Below are 24,365 nucleotides of genomic sequence, written 5' to 3' on the forward strand. Positions count from 1 at the left end.
AAGTCGAACTTTCGAACCCATGACGTCAAGTTGGTTTGGAATTAGGCAAAACCAGTTTGCCCATCCCTCGTTGTAAAAGGGTTAATCCTCTAAACTATTGAGAGACAAGGGCAGGGAATTATGAAAGGAGCCCCTGTTTTATAAGCACTTGTATTGCCAGTGCTTGAATACCCGTAATAAGTAGGTTGGTGCTGTGATTAATGACTGTGTTTTACATGCTGATGATGGATGATGTGTCTTATTGGAGAAGCTATTTATTTTTATTTGGTCTCCTCACCCAAGCAGTACTAGAAATGAGATGTTAATATCTTGGTGGGAGTATGTTTTATTCTCAATAAAAAGGGGAAAATAGTTAGTGATGAGAGCGGGGGGTTGCCTCTTGGATCATAGAATGGCTTAGGTTGCAAGGGACCTCAGAGATCATCTACTCCAACCTCCCTGCCATGAGCAGAGATGCCTCTCAACTAAAACTTGGTTGCTCAAGGCCTCATCCAATCTGGCCTTGAAAAATCTGCATGGAGGGGGCATCCACAACCTTCGTGGGCAACATGTTCCAGTATCTCACCACCCTTGTACTGAAGAACTTCTTCCTAAGATCCAGTCTAACCCTACTCTCCCCTAGCTTCAATCCATTCCCCCTTGTCCTGTCACTAGGCACTCTTATGAAAAGTCCATTTGCAGCCTTCCTGTGGGATCCCTTCAGGTACTGGAAGGCAGCTCTAAGATCCCCACAGAGTCTTTTTTTCTCCAGGTCGAACAACCCCAGCTTCAGTGTTATTGAGTAGTTAAGGTTGGAAGGGACCTGTCAAGGTCACCTGGTCCAACTGCCCCACAGTCAGCAGGGACATCTGCAATTAAAGCAGATTGCTCAGAGCCCTAACCAACCTGACCTGGAATGGTTCCAGGGATGGAACATCTACCACCTACATAAACCTCTACATCAAGAAAAGTTTCTGCATAAACTAAAAGAACGTGGATCTGGCTTCCCAGCAGTTCTGGGATGGAAACAAGACATCAGTACTGAAAGAGATGAGTAGGATTTTCCCTGCTCACTGCACGGGGGTTGGACTAGATGACCTTTAGAAGTCCCTTCCAACCCCAAGTATTCAATAATGATTCTATGATTCTATTCTATGATTTTTAAAAAGCTGTTAGAACTGAAACACTTTTTCATGTGGTTCACCAAACATAAATTACAGGCTCAAGATCTCTCAGAACGATTACGCCACTGCTGAGCAAAGCAAACCAATTCAGCTTGATGGATTGGTAGTGCTGGTGGTTTGTCATCATAGAGCAGTAAATGCCAATTATTGCCCAATTTCTCTGGACCCCCCCATTTCAAAGCTTAATGCCCACACTGGCAATGTAAAGAGACTTTCGTGCTGTCTGCAGGGACAGCATGGAAACACCAGATCTGAGCTTCATCCCAAGTGTCACATAAAGGAATCTGGTAATGGTGATATTAGGGAAAGAGGAGGACAAAAAAAGCTGTTGGAGGAGCTCCCATGGAAACATTGCTGGTTGCACAATAACAGGATGCATGGATTGCTTCAATATTAACATATATATTAATGGCACATCAAGGGATTTCGTAATGCTGTGACACAAAAGAGAGGTCTCAATGCAGTGCTCATGCAATCAATTCGTGTCAGATAGTAACACCTCTGCCTCCCCTTGTGGCTTCTGTTGGAGTCCTTTTCCTTCTGTGGTAGGTGTTCTCAGCTCTGGTTAGGTCACACCTTGAGTACCGTGTCCAGTTCTGGGCTCCTCCATTTAAGAAGGGTATTGAGATACTTGAACGTGCCCAGAGAAGGGCAACAAGGCTGTGGAGATGTCTTGAGCACAAGCCCTATGAGGAGAGGCTGAGGGAGCTGGGGAAGAAGAGGCTCAGGGGTGACCTTATTGCTCTCCACAACTACCTGAAAGGAGGTTGTAGCCAGGTGGGGATTTTCTCTTCTCCCAGGCACCCAGCATCAGAACAAGAGGACACAGTCTCAAACTGTGCCAGGGGAAGTTTAGGCTTGAGGTGAGGAGAAAATTCTTCACGGAGTGATCTGCCATTGGAATGTGCTGCCCAGGGAGGTGGTGGAGTCACCGTCCCTGGAGGTGTTCAAAAAAGGGTTGGATGTGGCCATGGTTTAGTTAGTCATGAGGTGCTGGGTGATAGGTTGGTCTTGATGATCTCTGAGGTCTTTTCCAACCTTGTTGATTCTATGATTCTCATCTTAATTTGGCATGTAGGGAGAACAGGAATCCAGTGGGATCCAAAGGCCTGCATGCAGTTGTGCTTAAGGCAGTGGCAGGGTTGGAAATGCTACACCTCACAGATTCATAGAGTGGTTTGGCTTGGAAGGGACCTTCAAGATCATCTAGTTGCAACCCCCCCCTGCCATGGGCAGGGACGCTTACCCCTAGCCCAGGTTGCTCAAGGCCTCATCCAACCTGGCCTTGAACACCTCCAGGAAGAGGGTGTCAATGATCTCCCTGGGCAACCTGTTCCAGTGTCTCCCCACCCTCACTGTCAAGAATTTCTTCCTAATCTCCAGTCTAAATCTCCCCTCTTCCAGATTCACTCCATCCCTTCTTGTCCTCCCAGCCCTTGTAAAAGTCCCTGCCCAGCTTTCCTGTAGCCCCCTTCAGGTACTGGGAGGCTGCTCTAAGGTCTCCTGGGAGTCTTCTCTTCTCCAGACTGAACAACCCCAACTCTCTCAGCCTGTTCCTCCAGGGGAGGTTCTCCAGCCCTCTGATCCTCTTCATGGCCTTCTGACCCACTCCAGCAGTTCAATGTCTTTGTTGTGCTGGAGGCACTATAACTGGATGCAGCACTCCAGGTAGGGTCTCACAAGAACAGAGTAGAGGGGGAGAGAATCATAGAATCAGTCAGGGTTGGAAGGGACCACAAGGCTCAGCCAGTTCCAACCCCCCTGCCATGGCCAGGGACACCTCACACTAGATCAGGCTGGCCAGAGCCTCATCCAGCCTGGCTGCAAACACCTCCAGGGATGGAGCCTCAACCACCTCCCTGGGCATCCCATTCCAGGCTCTCACCACTCTCATGGGGAAGAACTTCTTCCTTATGTCCAGCCTGAATCTCCCCACTTCCAGCTTTGTTCCATTCCCCCTGGTCCTGTCATTACCTGAGATCCTAAAAAGTCCCTCCCCAGCTTTCTTTTAGCCCCCTGCAGACACTGGAAGGCCACAAGAAGGTCACCTCGGAGCCTTCTCTTCTCCAGACTGAACAGCCCCAACTCTCTGTCTCCTCTCATAAGAGAGATGCTCCAGCCCTCTGATCATCCTCTGATCACCTCTCTCATCCTCTTGCCCCAAAATCTGCATCTGAAGTGAACAGAACTTTGTTCTTTTGGTCCTTTACGGGGCAGGTGAGAATGAAGTCAGTGGAAACGAGGATGAGCTGGAGCTGTGTCTAATGCTAGCGGGAACTGCACACCCACACAGGTGGAGAGAAGAAAGGACTGCATTGTTGGTTTTGTGTATTGACTTTAAGGATTGCTATGTAAATGAGATTAGCAACTCACAGATGTACCTGTGGAGCACTTGGATGCTGCATTCCTGGGTGACAGGTGCTGGAGGAGAATCGGAGGTGTTGATGTCAACCAGAGATAGGTGCTAACCAAAGCTTCGACTCACAGTCCTCCAAACTCTAGGGTGAGGATGTTCTCCCATCTGGAACCCTCAATCTAGAGGCAGGTTTGTAGTTCTAGACTGGAGCTGTCAAAGCAGGCATCCTTCTAACATTTCTGTCCACAAAGGCACTGATTCACAATGGCAACGAGCAGAACTTAAGCACTGTAGAAACCTTAATCAACCTCTTATGATTAATTAGAGCTCATCTCCACCCTCAGTCTCATCTGGGGACATGAAAACAGTGTTTCCTTGGCTGATGTCCTATCAGAACAGAAAAAAAAAAACCCAGCATGCTGATGTCTGACATGAGTGAGGGTTAGAGATGAGGACAGCTAGAGCTCACCAACTGGAATTTCTGGCTTATCCTTTTACCAGTTCTGTGGTACAGGCAGCCTGGTAGCTGGGAAAAACCTTGCCATGGCTTTTCTGAAACATAACCCTCCCAAGTGCTTTGCAGCTTTTGAGGCTGACATTTTTGTCCTAGAAGTACTTCTTCTGGGTGTGTCCATTTCGAGACTGCCCATCCTCAAGACATTTTTCAACTTGATTTTTGAGATTAGGAGAATTTCAATAGGAGTGAAACTTGGTTTGTGCTTTAGCTGGTAAAAAACAAAACCACCACCCACCCTGAAATGGATGGGCTGGGTCTCAGCTACTATAAATCAGACTGCTTTGGGTGCTGGGGATTGGGCACCTTGTACAGCTGAAGATTCAGTCCGAGAGAGACAGGAATCTACTGGAGAGCGTCCAGTGGAGAACTATGAAGGTGATGATCTTTCCTGTGAAGGAAGGCTGAGGGACCTGTGGCTGTTTAGTCTTGAGAGGAGAAGGCTGAGGCTTATCAATGGCTATAAATATCTGAGAGGTGTGTCAAGATGAAGGTGTCAGGCTCCTTTTGGTGGTACAAAGGGTACAAGCTGGAACGCAGGTCTCCTCTGGACCTGTTCCAGGAGTTCTTAAGCTTCTTATGCTTATTCACCCCAAAAGATTAGGTTTTCCAAGGTGCTCTAGATTCTGCTAATAGGGTTCCAGCTTTCTAGAATAATGCTGGGATGTGTGTTGTGCTTTGTTCCCTGGGCATGTCAGTCCTCCTTACCCAGCCAGCAGAGCTGGCTTAAGATTGCAGATCTAATTGGCAAAGACAAAGGATGGAGAGGCTGTGAACAAAACCTGCTGGTGTATCATTTGCATCCTTCTGAATTGCATTGTTTGTGCAGCTGTTCAGCCAAATCCTCCACAGAGTTTATTTTTGTCCACAGAGGAAACAAGGATGAGTTTTCTCTCTTAGGGCAGATGCAAGATCAAAGAATTATAGATGCAGCTCAGAGAGACCAGCCTGTCAGCTAAACATGTCCTGATGGGGCCAAGATTATGAATAAAGCAACCTGCATCCAGTTCTGGTGTCCCCAGCAGGAGAAGGACACAGAGCTGTTGGAGTGAGTCCAGAGGAGGCCACAAAGATGATCCCAGGGCTGGAGCAGCTCTGCTGTGAGGACAGGCTGAGGGAGCTGGGAGTGTTCAGCCTGGAGAAGAGAAGACTCTGGGGGGACCTTAGAGCTGCCTTCCAATAGCTGAAGGGATCCCACAGGAAGGCTGCAGAGGGACTTTTCATGAGGATGTCTAGAGACAGGCCAAGGGGGAATGGTATGAAGCTGAGTGAGAGTAGGGTTTGAGTGGATCTTAGGAAAATGTCCTTCAGTACAAGGGTGGTGAGACACTGAAACAGGCAGTCCAGGGTGGTTGTGGATGCCTCCTCCCTGGGGGTGTGCAAGGCCAGGTTGGATGAGGCCTTGGGTAGTGAAGTCTAGTTGAGAGACATCCCTGCCCATGGCAGGAAGTAGAGGATCATTGAGGTACCTTCAAACCAAATTTTAAGTGTCAAAATCCTTGCCCAGATGTGTCAGGTCTCTTTCAGTTTAAGGCTAGTCTTTGCTGAAGTCCTCCTTTCTTTTCAGCATAGAGGAAAATAGGAGAGGGTCTGTGTGTTTCAAAAACTGATCTACTAGTTTCCCAAGAATTAAAAACAGCATTTTCCCAAAGATCCATCAGGCAAAATGTACACAGCCTGGTGTTGAGAAACAATTGAGCTCTCTTGCTTCCCGTGTGTCACTCACCAGAGTGTTTTAGGGGCTGGGAGCAGGAAGAGGTAGTGGTATTTATGGCAAGCTTTTTGCTGGAACTCACACAAGGGTGGGCTTGAGAAACCTGAAGAGTGCTTTTGTGTGCACAGCTAGTCAGCTGTCCAAGGCCAGTGTTTGCTTAGGGATGTTGAGATAATAATTAACAGAGCAGGAAGTACAGGGCTGGTTGATTTATGCATGCATGGCATTATGTGTTTGAACTGGGACAGAAACTGGGAAGCCTTGAGAGAAGGCAGATTTATTTATCAAACGTGTAAGGAGCTGAGAATGGTCATAATGTGTCAGTCCAAAGTCCTTCCAGGCTCATATCTTGGACAGTGGCCAGTCAGAGATGCTTAGGGAGCAGTGTGAAGAACAGAACGTGACTTATCCTTCCATTAAACCCTCTCAGCTCTGATGATCCATTTCATGATCTAAGGCCAAGTCTTGCTCCCTGACCAGTGACACCAGCCAGCCAGAGGATTGGATTTGGCTTCCTGCATTTCTCCTCAGCATCCCAAGATGGGGATCTGGCTGTCAGCAGTAAAGACAGAAACTTGTTGCAGCCTAAGCTTAGACACCCTGAGAGTTGTGTTGTCTTGGTGCAGTGTTTCTCCTCCACCCCCAGCAGAGAAGCCTGGAGCCTGCCTGGCAATCCATTCCATTCTGTAAGCTCTTGGCTGCTTTGCTTGCTAAATCTGGGTCCAAAAAGTGATGAGTTCTTAAAGTCAAGTCTTATCCTCAGTAATGGAGGAGATACTTGGCCGAAGTGTTTGAAGCTCTCTCTTCTGAACTATGTTAAAATGATGTTGGCTTCACAGAGCCCAATTGTCCCTTGATGCCTATAGGGTAACTGAGCTGGTGGCTCCCATCCAGGAATCTTCCTGCACTGCCGGAGCCCTGTCCTTCATGGAGATGTTTATTTATGCTCATGTTTATTTCTCTGGGACTAATGTGGCCTGGTCTTAAAACTCCCTCAGAGTCCAAACGTGGCCTGGAATGGAGATTGATGTCCAAACCCACCATCCACTTGGAGCAGTTTGCAGTCCTGATGGCCTTGGGCCCATACAGCCTAACAGGAGATACTGGGATGGGTCTGCCTGGGCTCACAGCACCTCCTTTCCCACTGAGTAGGGTTTCAAGGGATCATCTGCTGAAGATGAGGAATTTCAGACAGTCACTCTTCTGTAGCCTCAGACAAAGAGCAGGACCTCTCTGAGCCATGCTTGGTTTGCCTGAAGAGTGTGGATTTGAGTCAGAGGTGTCTCTTCCAGAAGGCAGGTTGCCCTTAGAAGATGTGGAGCAGAACTATTCAAAACAGCAGAGTTCTTCTAATTTGTTCTCCACTGATGAAGCCAGAGTCCTGTTAAATTTGCTGCAAAGGATTTCTTGAGTGCTGGCCAAAGAGATTCTTCAAATGCTGCTTTAAAAAAAAAAAATTCCTCTTTATACTATATAAATTTTCTTCTTCACTGAGGATCTGACAAGGTCCTGGCACACTCCCCAGTTTGACAGACAGTATAGAAGAAAGGCTGCTGTGTGCAAGGAGGGCAGCCTCTAGCACCCAGGTGGTGCTTGCTCCTTGAGAAGAAATTCAGCAGCTTTCCTGTGACAACAGGAAACCCTGACAGAGTGACTAGCCCCAGGTCAGGAGCACCACCAGCTCTTTCCACTCCAGGTTCAATGTACATTCCAGTCTCCTCCCCCACCACTATGGCCCTCAAACAAAGCCAGCTTGTTACAATTACCAACCCTGCCAGAAGAACCTTGGTGCCATCCTTCAGGGCTCTGACATCCCTGGAGACACTGCTGCTGTAGGTGAATTTCTGAATCGTGTTTATTAGATGGATAATTGCCCCACATCCAGCCCTGCCTGTGGCAGAAGGGAAGGAGACAAATTCTCATTCAAGGAGGTGCTCAGGCTCATCACTTGTTGAAGGCCAATTACTTACTGTGTGTATGGTGCCTTAAACGTGTAAAAAAGCCCAATATACATATCAAATGTCATGATTAAGTAAGGATTAATTATCTTTGTGCTCAGTTTTTGTGCCTCTGGCACGCGTGCCTCAGATGCATTCAAACTTATTAATTACTGTTATTATGCAGAAGTGATACTGAAACATGATGGTGATAAATTGCTCATGGGAACAGGCTTGAAATGGGAAAAAAAAAATCTTGGATCTTAGAGCTCCAAGCACTGAGGAAATTCCACTTCTGGCTTTGAAGTTGGATTAAACTCAACCATAGCTCTGAGTGCCCCATGGCTTGGGTCCAGTTCTGCTCACCCCTGGGTAGGTGGACAGTGTGATGAGAGATGCTTTGAGGAGAAGCACCTTCTAGCTGCAACATCTTACATTCATTATTGTTAGAGTTAGTATTTGCAGGTTTTGTTTGCAGCTGACTTAGCTGAAAACCCATTCCCTCAAAAAAAAAAAAAAGGGCAGGGGGGGATTGAGCAGAAAGGAAACTGGTCTCATGTCTAGGAAAGGTGAAACGGTCTTGTGTCTAGGAAAGGCTCTTCTCCATTGCACCCTGTGACAGGACAAGGGGTAGTGGATAGAAACTCCAGCACAGGAGGTTCCACCTCAACATGAGGAGGAACTTCTTCACTGTGAGGGTCACAGAGCACTGGAACAGGCTGCCCAGAAAGGTTGTGGAGTCTCCTACTCTGGAGACTTTCAAGACCCATCTGGATGTGTTCCTGTGCAACCTCCGCTAGATCCTATGGTCCTGCTCTGGCAGGGGGGTTTGACTCTGATCTTCAAAGGTCCCTTCCAACCCCTAATGCCCTATGATCCTATGAAACAGGGCTCGTAGATGAGCAAGAATTGCTTTGCTCCCCTCAGTGGGGTTTCTGGTAGACAAGAGAGATGCTGCAGGTCCATGTGGTGTGTTTTGGCTGAGACGGCCAAGCAGAAGGACTCTTAGCCCTTGGTGAAGAGTTGTGTTAGGTCCTAGTGAGCCTTCAGCTGGCTCTAGCAATGACCCTGACCTGAGAGAACATCCAGTGGGCATTTGGCTGTTTGTCTTGAAACATTTGTTTCCTGGCCCATATTGAGTTTCTGGATTGTTCCAGGTCCACGCTTAGCTCTGGCTTTGGTAAGATCCAGCTGGGAAGAGCAGGGCTGGGAAATCTTAACTTTTGGGGATCTGTTGGAGGAAAAGCAGATGGATCACTGTCCCCACTAACCAAGCTGTGTGGTTCAACCACATCTCCTTGCTTTATTGCCTTCTGTACTTCACTCAGAGCCTGCTGCTTCCTTTCAGTAGACTGCCTGCTCCTTTACCATATGAGCTCTTACCTGAGTGAACTCAGCTCCTTCTTGGTCCCCTTTTGTTTTGACACTCAACAGACAGCAGATTTATAGCACTCCCCGAGTCGTAAGTTCATTTACTTGCTTTATTTACCTTTCACTGCAGCCCATTCTGAGTGAGACTTCATTCTGCCTCCAAGCAGGGCTGACCTGCCAAGAGGAGCTGATCCATAAATCTTTCCTTCCTTTTTCTTTCTTTCCAAAACAGAATTAGCTGAGTTTGCCTGGGAGGAAAACTGTTCTGCCGTTGCCTGTAGTCAAACAGTGCAATTAATTAGTGCTTTCCTTTTTCTCTTCCCTCTGTGTCTGCTGTGGGTTGAAAGTAAGCCAGGGAAGAGGGTAAGGGAGAAAAAGATGGAGAAAAGATTTGTTTGAAGTATTTATTTTTAGTTAAAACTTTTGCAAGGTGACCTGGTTGTGTGGTGATGCTGTAGCTACTGCGTTGTATCTAGTGGTCTTAAAAAGTTGAATGGAAACGTTCCAGCAGCTGAGGAGAGATTTCAGGTTGGTCTGATGAAAAGCAAGTGTCCCAATTTCTGCTCATGTAGCTCATGAGTCTTTGCTTTGTGTTCCCCTTTGTGACCACATGGGTCCAGAGCTGTCAATGAAGATGATCCAAAGACTGAAGCACCTCCCCTGTGGGGACAGACTGAGAGAGTTGGGTTTGTTCAGCCTGGAGAAGAGAAGGCTCTGGGGAGACCTTAGAGCAACCTTGCAGTACCCAGAGGGGGCTACAGGAGAGCTGGGGAGGGACTTTAGGCAAAGGCAACCCCCTTGCCCTGGTTGCTCAAGGCCTCATCCAGCCTGGCCTTGAACACTGCCAGGGAGGGGACATCCACAGCCTCTCTGGGCAGCCTGTTCCAGTGTCTCACCACTGTGTTCAGCTGAAGTTGTTGGGAAAGGAGTTCCTCTTCATTGCTATTCCTCCTCATCTGGGGAGACAGAGCATGTCACAACAGTGCTGAACAGACAAGAGCTGCTTGCCAGCAGTTAATTTGTTGAAGATTAAGAAATTATTCCATTCTTAGGATCCCATGTCACTCTAGAAATACCTTTGAACTCTGGGGGATGTGAAGTGGAGATCTAGCCTCATATTTCCTAGCATTTGGAAGCCAAGGCTTTATCAGGGTAGGAACTGCACGGATGGTTTAAGGGGAGTCATGCTAGTTGTGTACCTAGAGACAATGGACTGGCTCAGCTTCAGCTACCCTTGAACACTGGGATAACTAGATCCAGAAGAGGACACTGAACTTGGGCTGTTTTCTTTGTGATCCCAAAGTTAGCTAGTGCACCGTGGAGACTGTTTTTGCTTTGCTCTATCTGCAGGGAGAGTTGTCCGCCAAAGCATTGTCCTCTTCCTGGCCAGGAACTTGCCTCCCGCCTCCCAAAAATCACCTACAGCCTTGACCCCCCATCTGTCTCTAAATGCTGTCCTTCCTCGGTGCCCCAACTGTCCTGTGTCCCGATCAGATAGCTGAGAAGTCTTGCCTGTGGCTGAGCTGAACACCAGTAGATGCTTGCATTGTTTACACTGGTTTTTTTGACACTGTTGGTGTCAAACCATAAGCAAAGGCTTCCCTTACCAGCACAAACGATAAACAAATAGCAGGCACTTGGTGTCAACAGCCTCACAGCTCTGTTCACCACCTGGAGCTCAAAGCAGCTCAGCAGTTGCACACCACTGCTTGCACAGAAGCAGAGTGTCCTTTCTTCCCCTGTGGTGAGTTGCTCTCCAAACCCAGCTCCCTGAAGTCTCTAGATGGTTGTTTTCACTAGTGGTGATTCATGGGAAGAGTTTCACAACGCTGCTGCTGGTGTAATATGTTCCTTTCCACCATCCCATTTATCTCAAGATCTCAGAATACTTCATGTACATTAAACTCCAAGCTGTGTTTTACCACCAGTGAAGTAGGTAAGGATGGTTCCCATTTTGCAGGTGAGGTAAACTGAGGTAGGTAGGGAGCAAGAAAATGCCCTACCCATGTGCATGTTGGTTGCAAGGATGTGTAGAGTGGTGTTGGGCAATGAATGTCCATTTCCCATACGTGGCCTTATTCCTCTGCCCAGATTTTAAAGGAGCATTGGATTTCCTGGGGCGAAGGCTGAGCAGAGATCTGTCTCAAGCTGTAAATCCAGAAGATCTGATGTGAATCAGAACTTCCTCCAGTGTTTGCAAACGTTTAGATTTGTCATCCCTGACTGGCCCTGACCTGAAAGGATTGGAGCAGAACTGGTTTGGGTTTTTGGGCTGGTATTGACTGGCTGGTGTAAGATGTAGAATTAAAAGTAATGAAGAGCTCTGATTCCCATCTGATCATCCTCATTGTCCTGTGTAGTCAAAGGGGTCAGTATAGAGTGCAGAGGAGGGAAGTGTGATTCATCTTGACTCTTCCAGTTACCTACTTGAGGGGGAGATGGATTGTCACTTGGACTCCATCATCTGTTGCCTCTAAAGGGAGAAGAGGGAATTGTCTTAGGTGAACCCTGCCTTAGTGCTCATTGAGAAGGAGTATAAGCAGGAACCCAGGAAGTTCCACCTCAGCATAAGGAGAAATTTGACTGTGAGGGTGCTGGAACCCTGGAGCAGGCTGCTCAGAGAGACTGTGTGGTCTCCTTCTCTGGAAACTTCCAAAGCCCATCTGGATGCATTTCTGTGTGACTTGGCCTGGGTCACCCTGCTTTGGTAGGGGGGGATGATCTCCAGAGGTCCCTTCCCATCCAAAGCATTCTGTGGTTCTGTGATTGAACACCTGAAAGGCAGAGCCAGGCCAGGTGTTCCTCTCTCCAGTGTCCCAGTACTTAACCACGCTGCCACTGAACTGCTCTTTATCCACCTCTGCTTCCCTCCCTGCCAGGGTCCCCTTCTCTGAGGACCTACCCTCTCATCTCCGTCATCACCAGGCAGCCCTCCGTGGTCCCTCACCTTGTCCCAGCTGCCACCAGCTCCCGTGTGCTGCCAGCCCAGCCCTCCTCAGGCACTGGGAGCTCGGAGACCCCAGCCAGCGAGACCCACGGCAGCAGCGAGTCGGAGGCCGAGCAGCCGGCACCTCGGCTGAAAAAGCCGCGCCGCAGCAGGACCATCTTCACCGAGCTCCAGCTGATGGGCTTGGAGAAGAAATTCCAGAAGCAGAAGTATCTCTCTACCCCTGACAGGTAGGTCAGCCTCTTACACTGGTGGGGAAAGCAGTGAGCAGAAGGGCTGCCCTGGTCCAGCTGTTCCCACAGTGAACACTCCCTGGCACTACTGTGCTGTCTTCCAGCTCCACAGAGAAGCTTCTACCATCGGCTGAGGACATGGGCAGGTGACCAGATTCAGTTTCAAGGCTAATTTCCCAGTTTTCTGGGATCAAAGGTGACAGAGTAGATTATATCAATGCCACATAGTGATACATGTGCTTGCTAGCAGGCATCATGGCTCAGGAAAGGTCCAGAGCTTCTAGAAGCCTTTCTGTCTTCTCATTCCTCCTGCACACTTGAGAAAAGATTGCATGGGGCCTTGAGCAACCCTTGGTCTAGTGGATAGTGTCCCTGCCCATGACAGGGGGGTTGGAACTAAATGGTCTTCAAGATCCCTTCCAACCCAACCCATTCTATGAATGTGTCCCTGAGCTGGAGCTGTCCCACCTGCAGATCTTGCTTGGCTCAGTGGGGTGCTTGCTTGCTGTTGTTGAGGATTTCCAACTCCATTACCAAACTGCCAGCTGCACGGTGCTGTCACCTGTGGGGAGGGATAAAGAGTTATTTGTGAGCTGGGTTTTAATGTGGAAATAATGAATGGTTTGAGATGAGCTTGCATAGGTTGGAGATTTGTGGAGGATGAGTCAGGATTATGGGCTGTCTGCCACATATACCCTTAAGCTAAAGACTCAAATAATAAATGCATTTATAAGCCTGAATTGCCTATAATAGCAGAAGGCATAAGAAATTAATAGATTTAGATGTGGTGCTGAGAAAGTGTGATTCTCCTCTGTGTGTGGGTAGAGAAGAAAAAAATCATTCTATAAAATGCAGCACTTCCAAAGGCAGAGTGCTGCTGGGTGGCTGGGCTCTCACATGTGCACTTCAGCCACCACAGACCTGTGAAGTACCAGTTCCTCCCTGTTTCATAGCCAAATGTGGAGTGTCAGCAGTTGGAGCACAGCAGGATTGTGTCCAGAGAAGGGCAGTGAAGCTGGTGAAGGGTCTGGAGAACAGGGCTGGTGAGGAGCAGCTGAGGGAACTGGGGTTGTTCACTCTGGAGAAAAGGGGGCTGAGGAGAGACCTCATTGCTCTCTAAAGCTCCCTGAAAGGAGGTTGGAGTGAGGTGGGGGTTGGTCTCTTCTCTCTAATATCAGGAATGAGAAGAATTGGCCTGAAATTGTACCAGGGGAGGTTTAGGTTGGAGATTAGGAACAATTTTTTTCAAGAGTTGTGAAGGATTGGAACAGGCTGCCCGGTGAGGTGGTGGAGTCATCATCTCTGGAGGTGTTCAAGAAACCTGTGGCCATGGAAGTTCCCAAAACAACACATTAGAGACACAAATCACAGACTGGTTTGGGTTGGAAGGCACCTTAAAGATCATCTAGTTCCAACCTCCTGCCATCAGATACCTCCTACTAGGTTGCTTAAGGCCCCATCCAGCACTTTGGCTTTGAACACTTCCAGGCTTGGAGTCTCCACAACTTCTCAGGGCAACCTGTTCCAGTGCCTCACCAGCATGACGGTGAAGAATTTCCTCCTCATGTCTCATCTCAATCCACCTTCTAGTTTGAAGCCATCACCCCTTCTCCTGTCACTCCATACCTTTGTATAAAGTCCCCTCCCAGCCACGAGCCTCTTTTTCTGGCAGCCTCACTGCTGCTGAGCTCTTCCTTGTCCTCTCTAAACTCACTTCAGTGTCTATTTTCTCTCCCAGGCTCGACCTAGCCCAGTCATTGGGGCTGACTCAGCTGCAGGTGAAGACCTGGTACCAGAACCGTCGGATGAAGTGGAAGAAAATGGTAGGTGGCTCATTGCCAGTGCTCCATGGTCCTTAAGAAATTATTTCAGAAGAACAGGTTTGGAATCTGAGCATGGCCTGAACTCAGTTTAAAACCACATTCTGGTTTACTCTTGATCACTTTTCATAGAAACACACCCTTTTGGTTAAAACCTTCATGCTGCAGCGTTGATGGTAGGCTAGAGGGGACCATAGCCAGTAGGAAGAAGAGAAAGCATAGAGATGAAAGAAATAAGAAGACAACAGAGGGGAAAAAACAGAATATCTCCCTCTGGATTTTTTGGCATTCCTGTGAACTCAGTGCTTGTGGGATTGGTTACGTGCATAGACAAAAAAGGTTCCATTGCTCTATGGAAACCAGTGCAGTCCTGAGAGGTAGTATCCTTAATTCTTGCTTTTTGTAGCTTCCCTTCACTTCCTTCCCCTATTCTCAGGGAAAATTCCCTTATTGATGGCCCTTTTCCAGTTAAAATCCTTTTAGAAAGGACAACTGTCCAATAAATCATGGTGGGAACCATGATGCTGTGGCATTCTGCGGAGGAGATGTTTATGTATTCTGATCTGGGAGAGGAGATGAGTTCTGGGCTGTGTCTCTGACTGTATGTGACAGCTGCAGACCTTGTTGCCACTTAAAACAAATTTGGGATTAGCCTGGCTGCAGATCCTTGGTTGGAAGTGTTCTGTTGCTGCAGTGATGGTGCGAAGGGAGAGGGAATTAAATGTAGGAGCAGAGCTGGCTTGCCGACTCCTGCCTTGTGCTCAGATGAGAGAGGTTTTATTGCAGATGTTACCAAAGAAAAGGCTGTTTCAGAAGGCAGAGAGGCTGAAGGAAAGGAAACCCTGGCTAAGGTTTCTGGCTTTTCTTGCCTGGACTTTGAATAAAGCAAATAGTCAGAGAAACTGAATTCTGCTTGAAGCCTTCTCTGTAGTGTTGAGGACTCTGTTTCTAGGTTGCTTTTGGACCTCATGTATAAAGTGATGTCCAGAGTTCTGGGTGTCATTTGCATTCATTTTCTTGACATGAGAAGATGGGTGAGCTCCATGAGTGCAGGCTAAAATGGTGACCAGGTCATGCAGTACCTCTGAGGTCAAAGCCAAGTTTCTCTAAAGGATGTCTTACAGCTGCAGAGTTCACATCAGCAATACGACAAGGGGGAATGGTTTGAAGCTAAGGGAGAGAAGGTTTAGTCTAGATCTTAGGAAGAAGTTCTTCAGTACAAGGGTGGTGAGACTCTGGAATAGGCTCCCCAGGGATGCTGTGGATGCCTCCTCCCTGGAGGTGTTCAAGGCCAGGCTGGATGAGGCCTTGGATGAGCATCCAAGTCTAGTTGAGAGGTGTCCCTGCCCGTGGCGGTGCAGTTGGAATAGATGATCTCTAAGTTCTCTTCCAACCTAAGCCATTCTCTGATTCTGTGATCCTGATGGTTCATCTCTTTGCTCTAGGTGTTGAAGGGTGGCCAGGAAGCTCCAACAAAGCCCAAAGGCCGTCCAAAGAAAAACTCCATTCCCACCTCAGAGGAAATCGAAGCAGAAGAGAAAATGAACAGCCAGGCTCGGAGTCAGGAGCTGGAGGGATCTCAGACTCCTGAGGAACCTAAAGTGACAGAGGAGAAGCCAGAAGTCCCTTTGGAGACAGAGAAGTCTCCAGAACATATAGCAGAGCCCTGCCCAGAGGAAACCACGCCATTGAGTTAAAAGGGAAAGAAAGGAGGGGGGAAAAGAAAAGCAAAAAGAAAAGATAAAAACCAAAACCAAATCTCTCTATGTGTGTATATATATATATATATTTAAATATGTATGTAATGGTGGCTTTGTACATATATATATAAATATATATATATATGTGTGTGTAGACCTTGTGTAGAAGTCTAAAGATTGGTCACGTTGTGCCTTTGGGAATCAGCCATCATGGGCCATGGGTGGAGCAAAGTGGTGTGAGTGGTGATGAGCTGTCCCTCCCAGGGTGTGCCTAAGCTTCCTGCAGGTAGTGATGGACACCTGGATGTCTTTCCAGAGAAAAGCTAAGGTCCAGAAAGCCAAGACAGCTGCTGGCAAAGAAAGGAGTCGTCCAGGGCTCTTTTCATGCTATGGGAGGCAGATGAGGCTGCTGGAGGGTTCAGTATGTGTGCTCACAGATGAGGGACAGCTGAGAACTGGGGAGCTCTGATAGCACCAATTCATCCTCTAACCAGCACTTATTTCTGCTAGGGATGGGCCCAGCTGAAACAATCTTAGAAAGGAGTTTGAGATGCAGAAGGTTTGCTTTGGCCCAGTGTGAAGAGCAAAGCTTCCAAAGCAAGGTCAGCAGTCAGATTTCATCTCCTGTGGTTGTTTGGGTGCCATGTCTGTGAATTTGCAGTGATCCAGGATAAAACTTCGAATGAGAGGAGAAGGGTTTGGATTTTGAGTCTGCTCCAAAAGCTTTGGGATGCTTGGATCTGGGATTTTTTGCTTTGGGCCCACTTCTAATTTTTGGTAGGGTTTGTTCTTTTTGTTTGTTTTTGTTTTTTTTTTTTTTTTTTAAAAGAACATTTAAATGTTTTCAGGGTTTGGGGAGAATGCTGGATTTAAGGAGTTGCTGCAGAAAGTTGATGTTTAAGATGTGTGCCAAGAAGAGATGTGCATCATGTTTCATAAAGTCTTGTTAAGGGTGCATTTTGCCCAAAGGCTGCAAGAGATGTATTAAGATAACCTTTATTTTTTAATTAAAAGTTAAATATATAAAGAAAACTGTTGTTGTTGTTGTTTTGCTTTTCTCTGAGTGCTAGACAGAGCCTTTTCTAGGCTCCTTCTGTTGTACCACCCCCTGAAGAAAATGGGAGTCATCACTTCCCATCAGGCTGCTGTGCAGCAAGCTCTCTGCAGACTTTATTGGAGCATCTTGCTGAGGTAGGTAAGGGAATTCTCATAGATTCATGGAATGGTTTGGCTTCAAAGGGACCTTAAAGGTCATCTAGTTCCAACACCCCTGCCATGTTCATGCCACCTTGTTACTGGGTGCAGATAAATGTCAGAATGAGAGGTGTTTTCTGTCACTCACAGATCTGGACATCACATCACTTTGACTTTGACTCTGTGAAGTTTGTAGAATCACAGACTCACAGAATGGGTTGGGTTGGAAGTGACCTCTGAAGGTCATCCAGTCCAACCCCCCTGCAGTCAGCAGGGACATCCTCTACTAGATCAGGTTGCTCAGAGCCTTGTTGAGCCTGACCTTGAATATCTCCAGAGATGAGGCCTGCACCGCCTCCCTGGGCAACCTGTTCCACCACCCTCAGAGTGAAGGACTTCCTACTGCCCAATCTAAATCTACCCTGCTCTGGTTTCAAACAGTTGCCCCTCTTCTGGGGTGATGGTGACACACAGAGATCTCCACTGACTTATCCAGGGAGTGTTGAGTGAGAAGGAAGTTACTTTTTTTCCCCTGTTTTCTTGCTCAGTGTTGTTTGGAAGCCTTTAGTTCTACCTCCACACAAGCTCTGCAATAGCTCCTGCACCTGCATCCTGTATCATGCTGAAACTCAATGCAGCCAGGGTGCAACACTGCAACCAACTTTGAAAAGGCATCTGCAGGTTGGCATCAAAACCTAAGCCCAAGTCACCAGAGTTGGGCAAAGATGAGGTCTTGAGCAATGTGGGCTGGTGGAAGGTGTCCCCTGCCCATGGCAGGGGGTTGGAACTAGATTATCTTTGAGGTCCCTTCCAATCCAAACCATTCTGTGGTTCTATGAATGCCAGATGGCATTTGCTGCCATTTGACTGCTCTTTTATGACACAGAGGGGTGCAAATGGGAGAAAGGATTTCCCTCTTGCCTGTGGTGTTGCAAACACAATGTGTGAGCTCCAAAGTCTTTCTTTTACCGTTCAAGTGAATCAAATTTTGTCTCTTTGAACCATTTGTCCTTCCACAGAGCCCTGCTCTACTCATGTCATGCTCAGTGAGAGTCCAGGGTGATGGAACAGGATTTTGGTGCTTGGCCAAAGTATATTATTGCACATTCTTTATCTCTGGATGTCTTTTCCCCTCCCATTATTCTTTCCAGAACTGTGCTTTAGTTCAAAATTTGCAATTTTATTTAATTTAAACAAGGCCTATGGCCTGTTTATACAGGAGTGAGATGAGATGCTCCTCTGTTGTTCTTGGATAGTAGCAGCAACACTCTTAGCTCAAAATAAAATATTTCCACAAGTCTTCAAGTAGTAGAGGGTGAAGAGAGCAACTGACTGGAAATAATTTGTCTAATGAGTTTCACCATCAGACTGCAAAAAAAAAAGTCTGTGAGAGTCTCTGTTAGGTGTACTTGGAAGCCTGAGTAAGTTAATTAAATTAAATTGTGTCTGGGGATTATTCCAGAAACAAGCTGATGGTTAGGGAAGGCACCAAAGATACTTTAACTGCTCTAAGTGGAAACAGCTCCTGGTGAAGTTTACAAACTTCAGAAGTGTGTTTTAAACAGAGCATTTCAGGCTGAGAGAGTTGTGTTTTAAACACAGCTGTTCAGCCTGGAGAAGAGAAGGCTCCAGGGAGACCTTAGAGCAGCTTCCCCATACCTGAAGGGGGTCCAGGAGAGCTGGAGAGGGACTTTTGACAAGGGCTTTGGAGTGACAGGATGATAGGGAATGGCTTGGAGCTGGAAGAGGGGAGATTGAGGCTCGAAATTAGGAAGAAATTGTTTCCAGAGGAGGTGGGGAGACCCTGGAACAGGTTGTCCAGGGAGGCTGTGAATGGCCCCTCCCTGGAGGTGTTCAAGGCCAGGTTGGATGAGGTGGAGGTGTCCCTGCCCATGGCAGGGAGCTAGATGATCTTGAAGGTCCCTTCCAACCCAAACCATTGTATGACTATATGAAATTCCACTGTACAGCCCTTTTTGAAGCAAAGGGTGTTCCTTAAAATGGATAATACCCCTGGGTGTGTGGCTGGGGGGTTGTGCATTTGACATCCAGTGGATTAGTCTAATTGAAGGAGAGATGGGAGGAAGTAGAGTAGAAATGGAAGAAAATGATGATAATGTAATAAAAATAATAATCATATTTTAGAATTATAATAATAGCAATAAAAAGTAGTAGTAGTAGTAATCATCATCATCATCTTTTTTTTTTTTTTTGCCTTGAAACCTTCTGTGTGGTGTTTCTGCTCTCCAGTGAAACCCAAAACCATGGAAATGCTGACTTCCAACAAACCTCACAGGTATGCTTCTAAACCACAAGCAAAGCCAAACTGGTTATTTTCCAGAAAAAAAAAAAAAAAAAGAGCAAAGTGAGTTTTCCAGTTTGCCATTTCCCACTTCCCAGATGGAAAATAATTGTTTCTTTTCTCAGTGGGAAGAGTTCCAGTGATGATTTTTGTTTTGTTAATCCCATTCTAATCACTTTATGAGTCACTCTGGGGGGAGATGTAATGCTCTAAGCTGTCTGGGCTAGTTCTTGATGAGCCCCTAAGACACTGGAGATGTTTTTTTTTGTTCTTCTTCTGGATCAACAGCAATCTCAGCATATTTATTTTCCAATGTGATTTATTGAAGTCCAGAATTAGCTCTTGAAATTCTATCTGATACTTGCTCACCTTGAGTTGCTTTCACTGGCTTGCCTGATAATCTCTTGAATGCTCAGGGAAAGCACGTTCAGAGTGTGTTAGATGGACAGGGAACAGCAGGGGACAAATGGTAAAACCATGGAATTATTCCACAGCTCAATCTTTTCCTGTCTGTTCTGGGTTCGGTCTGCAGCTGGAGAAAAACATCAGCAAATCCTGCTGGAACTGAACATTTTAATCCCAGACATTGCTGGCTGCCAACTGCTCCTTTGCCTCTCCTTATAGGGATTTCTTCTTCCTCTTCTATGGATTTTTCCTGTTCTCCTTTATGGTTTTCCACCTTCTTTTATGTTTTCCTCTCTTCTTAGAGGGCTTTCCCCCTTTGTTTAGGGTTTTCCTCTCTTTTTTTAGGGTCTTCCTTTAAGGTTTTTCCTCTTTTTGGGTTTTTAACTTCTCTCTTTCAGGGTTCTCCTCTTCTCTTAGGGCTTTCCTCCACTGGGCTTATTTTTGATCTTGTCAATGAAATGCAAAGAATTCAGCAACTCTCCCCTGTCCTTTAGGCCTACTTGAGATAAGCTTCAAGGCTGGGCTGGAGAAAGCTGCCTGAATTTAATTTTTAAAGGGGGCTGTGGTGATGCTCAGCTCTTGTAGCTGCGAGTTTTAGTTGCTTCATACTCCTGACACTCAGAACATCTAAAGTCTCTTTTTGGGCACCCTTGTTCAGAAGCATAGCCTAAGTGTAGTGGAAAGAAGTCTTCCTTCATGAAGGAATAAACATTCATCAACAGAGTGACAGCAGAGAGCTTTCCAAACACCTTTGTGCTGCTCCTGAAGATACTTTCACTCTTTTAAGAGGCTGTTGGCTCCTCTGCCTCCCAGACACCAAGATCTCCTGTCCTAGGATGCTTGTCACTTATTGGAGGAGGCTGATGTGAGACAAGGTTCAACCCCCTAAGGGTTGCTGATGTTCAGGGGTGTTCAGCTTCCAGTTCCAACAGCAAGGAACAAGCCCTGGTGTCGCAATCCCAGCTGCCCTACAGGGATGGAAGAGGCTCATATCCGGAGCTCTGGCTGGGACCTACCTTTTCTTGTAGCCACTGTTTAGATAATTCTGCAAAGCACTGAGCTCATCCTGTGAGATGCTTAAGTTCCCCCAGGTCCCAACTTAAAAAAATGTCTTGGGTTAACTCCAGGTTGGTGTTTGGGTGGGATTTTGGTTCCCCCTTCTCTCCATCATCTTTCAGAAGCAGAGTGGAAAAAGGCACTAAGGGATGAGTGAAAAAAAGAGGGGAGAAAGGAGGGGAAGGGAAAACAAAGGTGAGAAGCTCATGTGTATCAAACTACATGAACAACAAAACCTAGGGAGGAAAATAATCGTGGTGAGAAATCAGCTTTTGGGGGGGTAGGTTTTAACAGAGACTTCTCTGGGTTTATACATGCAAGGATGACAAATGGCAGGGTTTTCTTCAGTTTCTTCTTATGGTGTTAGAAGTTAAAATGTAGCTGAGTAAAGAAACAGATTTAGGCTACAGGATTTGAGCCCAATTGCCTTGACAAAGGCCTTGGTGAAGCCTAGATCCTGTGAATCTTAGGGGACCATCCTGTAGGAACCTGGCTCCTTTCTTCCCAAAGTCTGGTACTGCCAAGGAAGATTTGTCAGGTTTCACTGTAAACTAGAGAAAAGGCACTTTTGGGACATAAATATTTGCAGCACATAGATTAATTATATATTTCTTTCCTCTCCTAACCAGATCTTTTGTGATTTCTAGGCTTATCCTAGTCCCTTCCCATGTTTTTAGTCTCTTTGAGCTCCCTGTCCCAGTGCAGTGGAATAATTAAGCCTTAGCATGGCAGTGACTGCTAGGAAGGAAGCCTCTTATCACTGCTGGGATCTGTAGGTGCCAAAAGGGAGAGGTTTAACCCCTCCAGGTTGTCCTGACATGTCAGTTAACTGCTGGAAACACTGAAGCTCTTGTTTCCTCAAACAGTTGGGAGTAAGAGAATCACTGACTAAGAGAGGTACCTGAAATCATCCTGCTCCTGGACAGCCTACATGCATGCAACTGGGAGGAGAGTTGTTGGTTGGGTTTTTTTTTTTTAACCCCCTCAAGAGATTAGTGAGCAAAGAATTTATCAGAAAGAAACTTCATAAGCCAAAATTTCCTGGGGAAGAAGGCAGCTGAACGTGCCAGAGCCCGACCAAAACCAGAGGAAGCAGTGGTTACCCCCTGGGCAAATGCTTCTCATATTTGCATAAACCTAAAGGAACTAAACCCTTGGAGATACAATAGCAGTAAGATATCTCAGGCCCTTCATGCTTTCCATAAGGTCTGCCCTACACAGTAGCTGGCATTGTTGGCAGGTGGTGAATGTGACAAGTTCTTGGACACTTCAGATTTCCTCATTTTCACCACAGCCAGAGCCCAGCTCTTCATGACACCCAATTCTAATGCTATGCAGATTCTTACAAGGAGTAGGGAGGGTTGGGCTTAGGGTAGATCTATGTACAGGAGATCCAGCACCCCTGCAAGCTGTCAGAGAGGCTCTTGGAGCAAGTGGATGAAGTTAAAGCAGGTCTGAGAGGCAAGGCATGAGAACAGCAGGACCTGCTCTTTGAGACAAGCCCTGCAGATTTTTGTGGCTCTCGAGTAGTTTGTAATAAGTTAATACTCAGGAGGGAAGATCCTTTTTAAAGCCAGATCCCACAGCTGCTCTCTATGGAGCTCTCCTGGTGCCTGTGGAGAATACAGGCTCTCCTGGATGCCTGGTAGATAAATGAGAACCAAACAAGCTGGAAGTTGTGGATGAACAGTGCTAAATGCTCCAACAGGTCACAGGACAAGGGTTTCTTACTGGCAGCTGTTCTCCTGGGAGATTCTAGCACCAGTTCAGTGAGAACCAAGCTTGTTCTCCATCACATAGAACCATAGAATGGCAGGGCTTGGAACAGACCTTTGGAGTCCAACCCCCCTGCTAAAGCAGGATCACCTAAGGCAGGTCACAACTGAACACATCCAGATGGGTCTTGAAAGTCTCCAGAGAAGGAAACTCCACAACCTCTCTGGGCAGCCTGTTCCAGGGCTCCAGCACCCTCACACCAAAGAAGTTTCTCCTCGTGTTGAGGTGGAACTTCTTGTGCCCCAGCTTATATCTATTGTTCCTTCTCCTATCACTGAACACCACCAAAAGGAGACTGCAGCGTCTTCCTGTGCTCCAATTTGTGTCTGTTGTCCCTTGTCCTGTCACAGGGAAGCACTGAAAGGAGCCTGCCATCTCCTTGGCCCCATCCCTGTCCCTAGCATCCACATGCACATACAAGCCTTGGTGCTCTGCTCCTGCCAGGAGACATGGGAATTGCCCTTTTCTTACTAGAAACTTGGGTGCCTGTAATTCCAGCTCCTCTTCCAAACCTTCCTTCCTACTCAGCTTTGGTCCCACAGGATGTCATTGAGGCTTCAGCAGCTGGAGGATTGCACCTTCTAAGATTCCCAGAGCTGGGATCCACCCATGCTGTCAGCTCTTGAGCAGCAGACACCTTAGTCTGCCCCCAAACCACCAAGCTGCTACATCAGGACTGCTTTCCACATCCAGAACAATTGCTCCCTTTATTCCTTGGCTGTGCCCATCCCTGGATGACTGTGGGGTAATCAGAGCAGTGTGGCTTCCAGTCTGAGAGGAGGGCAGGGAAATGAGGGATGGGCAGCACCAGCTCCTTGCCAATCTCAGATCAGAGAGCTGGAGTCCAGGCAACCTAAGCTGGGAGAGGTGGATTTCTGTGGTGGGATTTGCACAGAGAATCTTTTTCCTGATGAAAATGAAGGGCAGCTCATCCATAATGTCATCTGCTTCTCCACGTGGAGGTATTTCTATTATTTGGGTGGGGAGCATGACTCAGAGGAATGATTTCCTCTCTTCTCTATGCTCCTCATTACTGGAAATAGAGTGGCATTTCCACCCCCCTCCCCCTCCCCTCTCTGTTTCATTTTATGTTATTTAGGATAATGATGCTGAGGAGGTGTCTGATAATGGGATTAGAATCCCAGACTGGGAGTTACCTGCCTTTTCCCCTCCATGCCTGAGCTAATATTTACCCCTGAGGTAGCAATTAGATCCATTTGTGCAGTGAAGAGTCACCCATCACGAGCAGAGCAGCGAGATGAAGATGTCAGAGAGCAGAGGATGGCCTGACACTGACGTTTGGTCTCAGCTCTTGCCAGGGCAGATGGGATAACTCATTCATGAGGCATCAGCCAGACATTTCCCTGCTAAATTTGGGGTTCATTGTTCCTTTTCCCAAGGACCTGCCCCTCTCCTCGTGCCATGTTTCCACCCAGGGACAAGCAGAAGTCCACGAACTTGATCTTCTCCTGTGTAAAAGCTGTTTGCAAGCTGTGGAGCTCGCTGAACCCCTTCCTAAGGAATGCTCTGCTCCTGGCTTCCAGCCCTGCTCTGGATGAGGCCAAAAGTGTTGACCTTTTGGACACAGTATGAAGCCCATCTGTTCAAGCAGGAATCTGTGGAGAGCCTGAGGTAGCAGAGAATGGGATTTTGGTCTGATTTACTCCGGGTGGGATGTGGGCCCAGGAACAAGGGCCAAGATAAGTCTTCAAAGTCTAAACTACAAAATCCAAGAGAGATGCTGGGGTTTGAGCAGCAAATAGTCCTGCCTCTGGAGATCACAGAACCATTAAGGTTGGAAAAGACTTCTAAGGTCACTGAGTCCAACCACTGACCCAGCATCACCCTGGCCCCTAAACCATCTTCCAAATTGTCCA

General features: G+C 47.1%; 1 protein-coding gene across 1 annotated transcript in view; it reads left to right on the forward strand.

Annotated features, from left to right (window-relative positions):
- BARX2 (BARX homeobox 2) overlaps nucleotides 1–15,752 on the forward strand; it is a 30,885-nt gene extending 15,133 nt beyond the window's left edge. Inside the window, exons 2-4 of the mRNA XM_054395615.1 lie at nucleotides 11,935–12,232; nucleotides 13,974–14,058; nucleotides 15,501–15,752. Coding sequence (XP_054251590.1) covers nucleotides 11,935–12,232; nucleotides 13,974–14,058; nucleotides 15,501–15,752 — 635 coding nt within the window. The remainder of the gene's footprint in view (nucleotides 1–11,934; nucleotides 12,233–13,973; nucleotides 14,059–15,500) is intronic.
- Nucleotides 15,753–24,365: the final 8,613 nt, after the last annotated feature.

This window comes from Indicator indicator, chromosome 34 (genome assembly GCF_027791375.1).
Source record: "Indicator indicator isolate 239-I01 chromosome 34, UM_Iind_1.1, whole genome shotgun sequence".
Lineage (NCBI taxonomy): Eukaryota > Metazoa > Chordata > Aves > Piciformes > Indicatoridae > Indicator > Indicator indicator.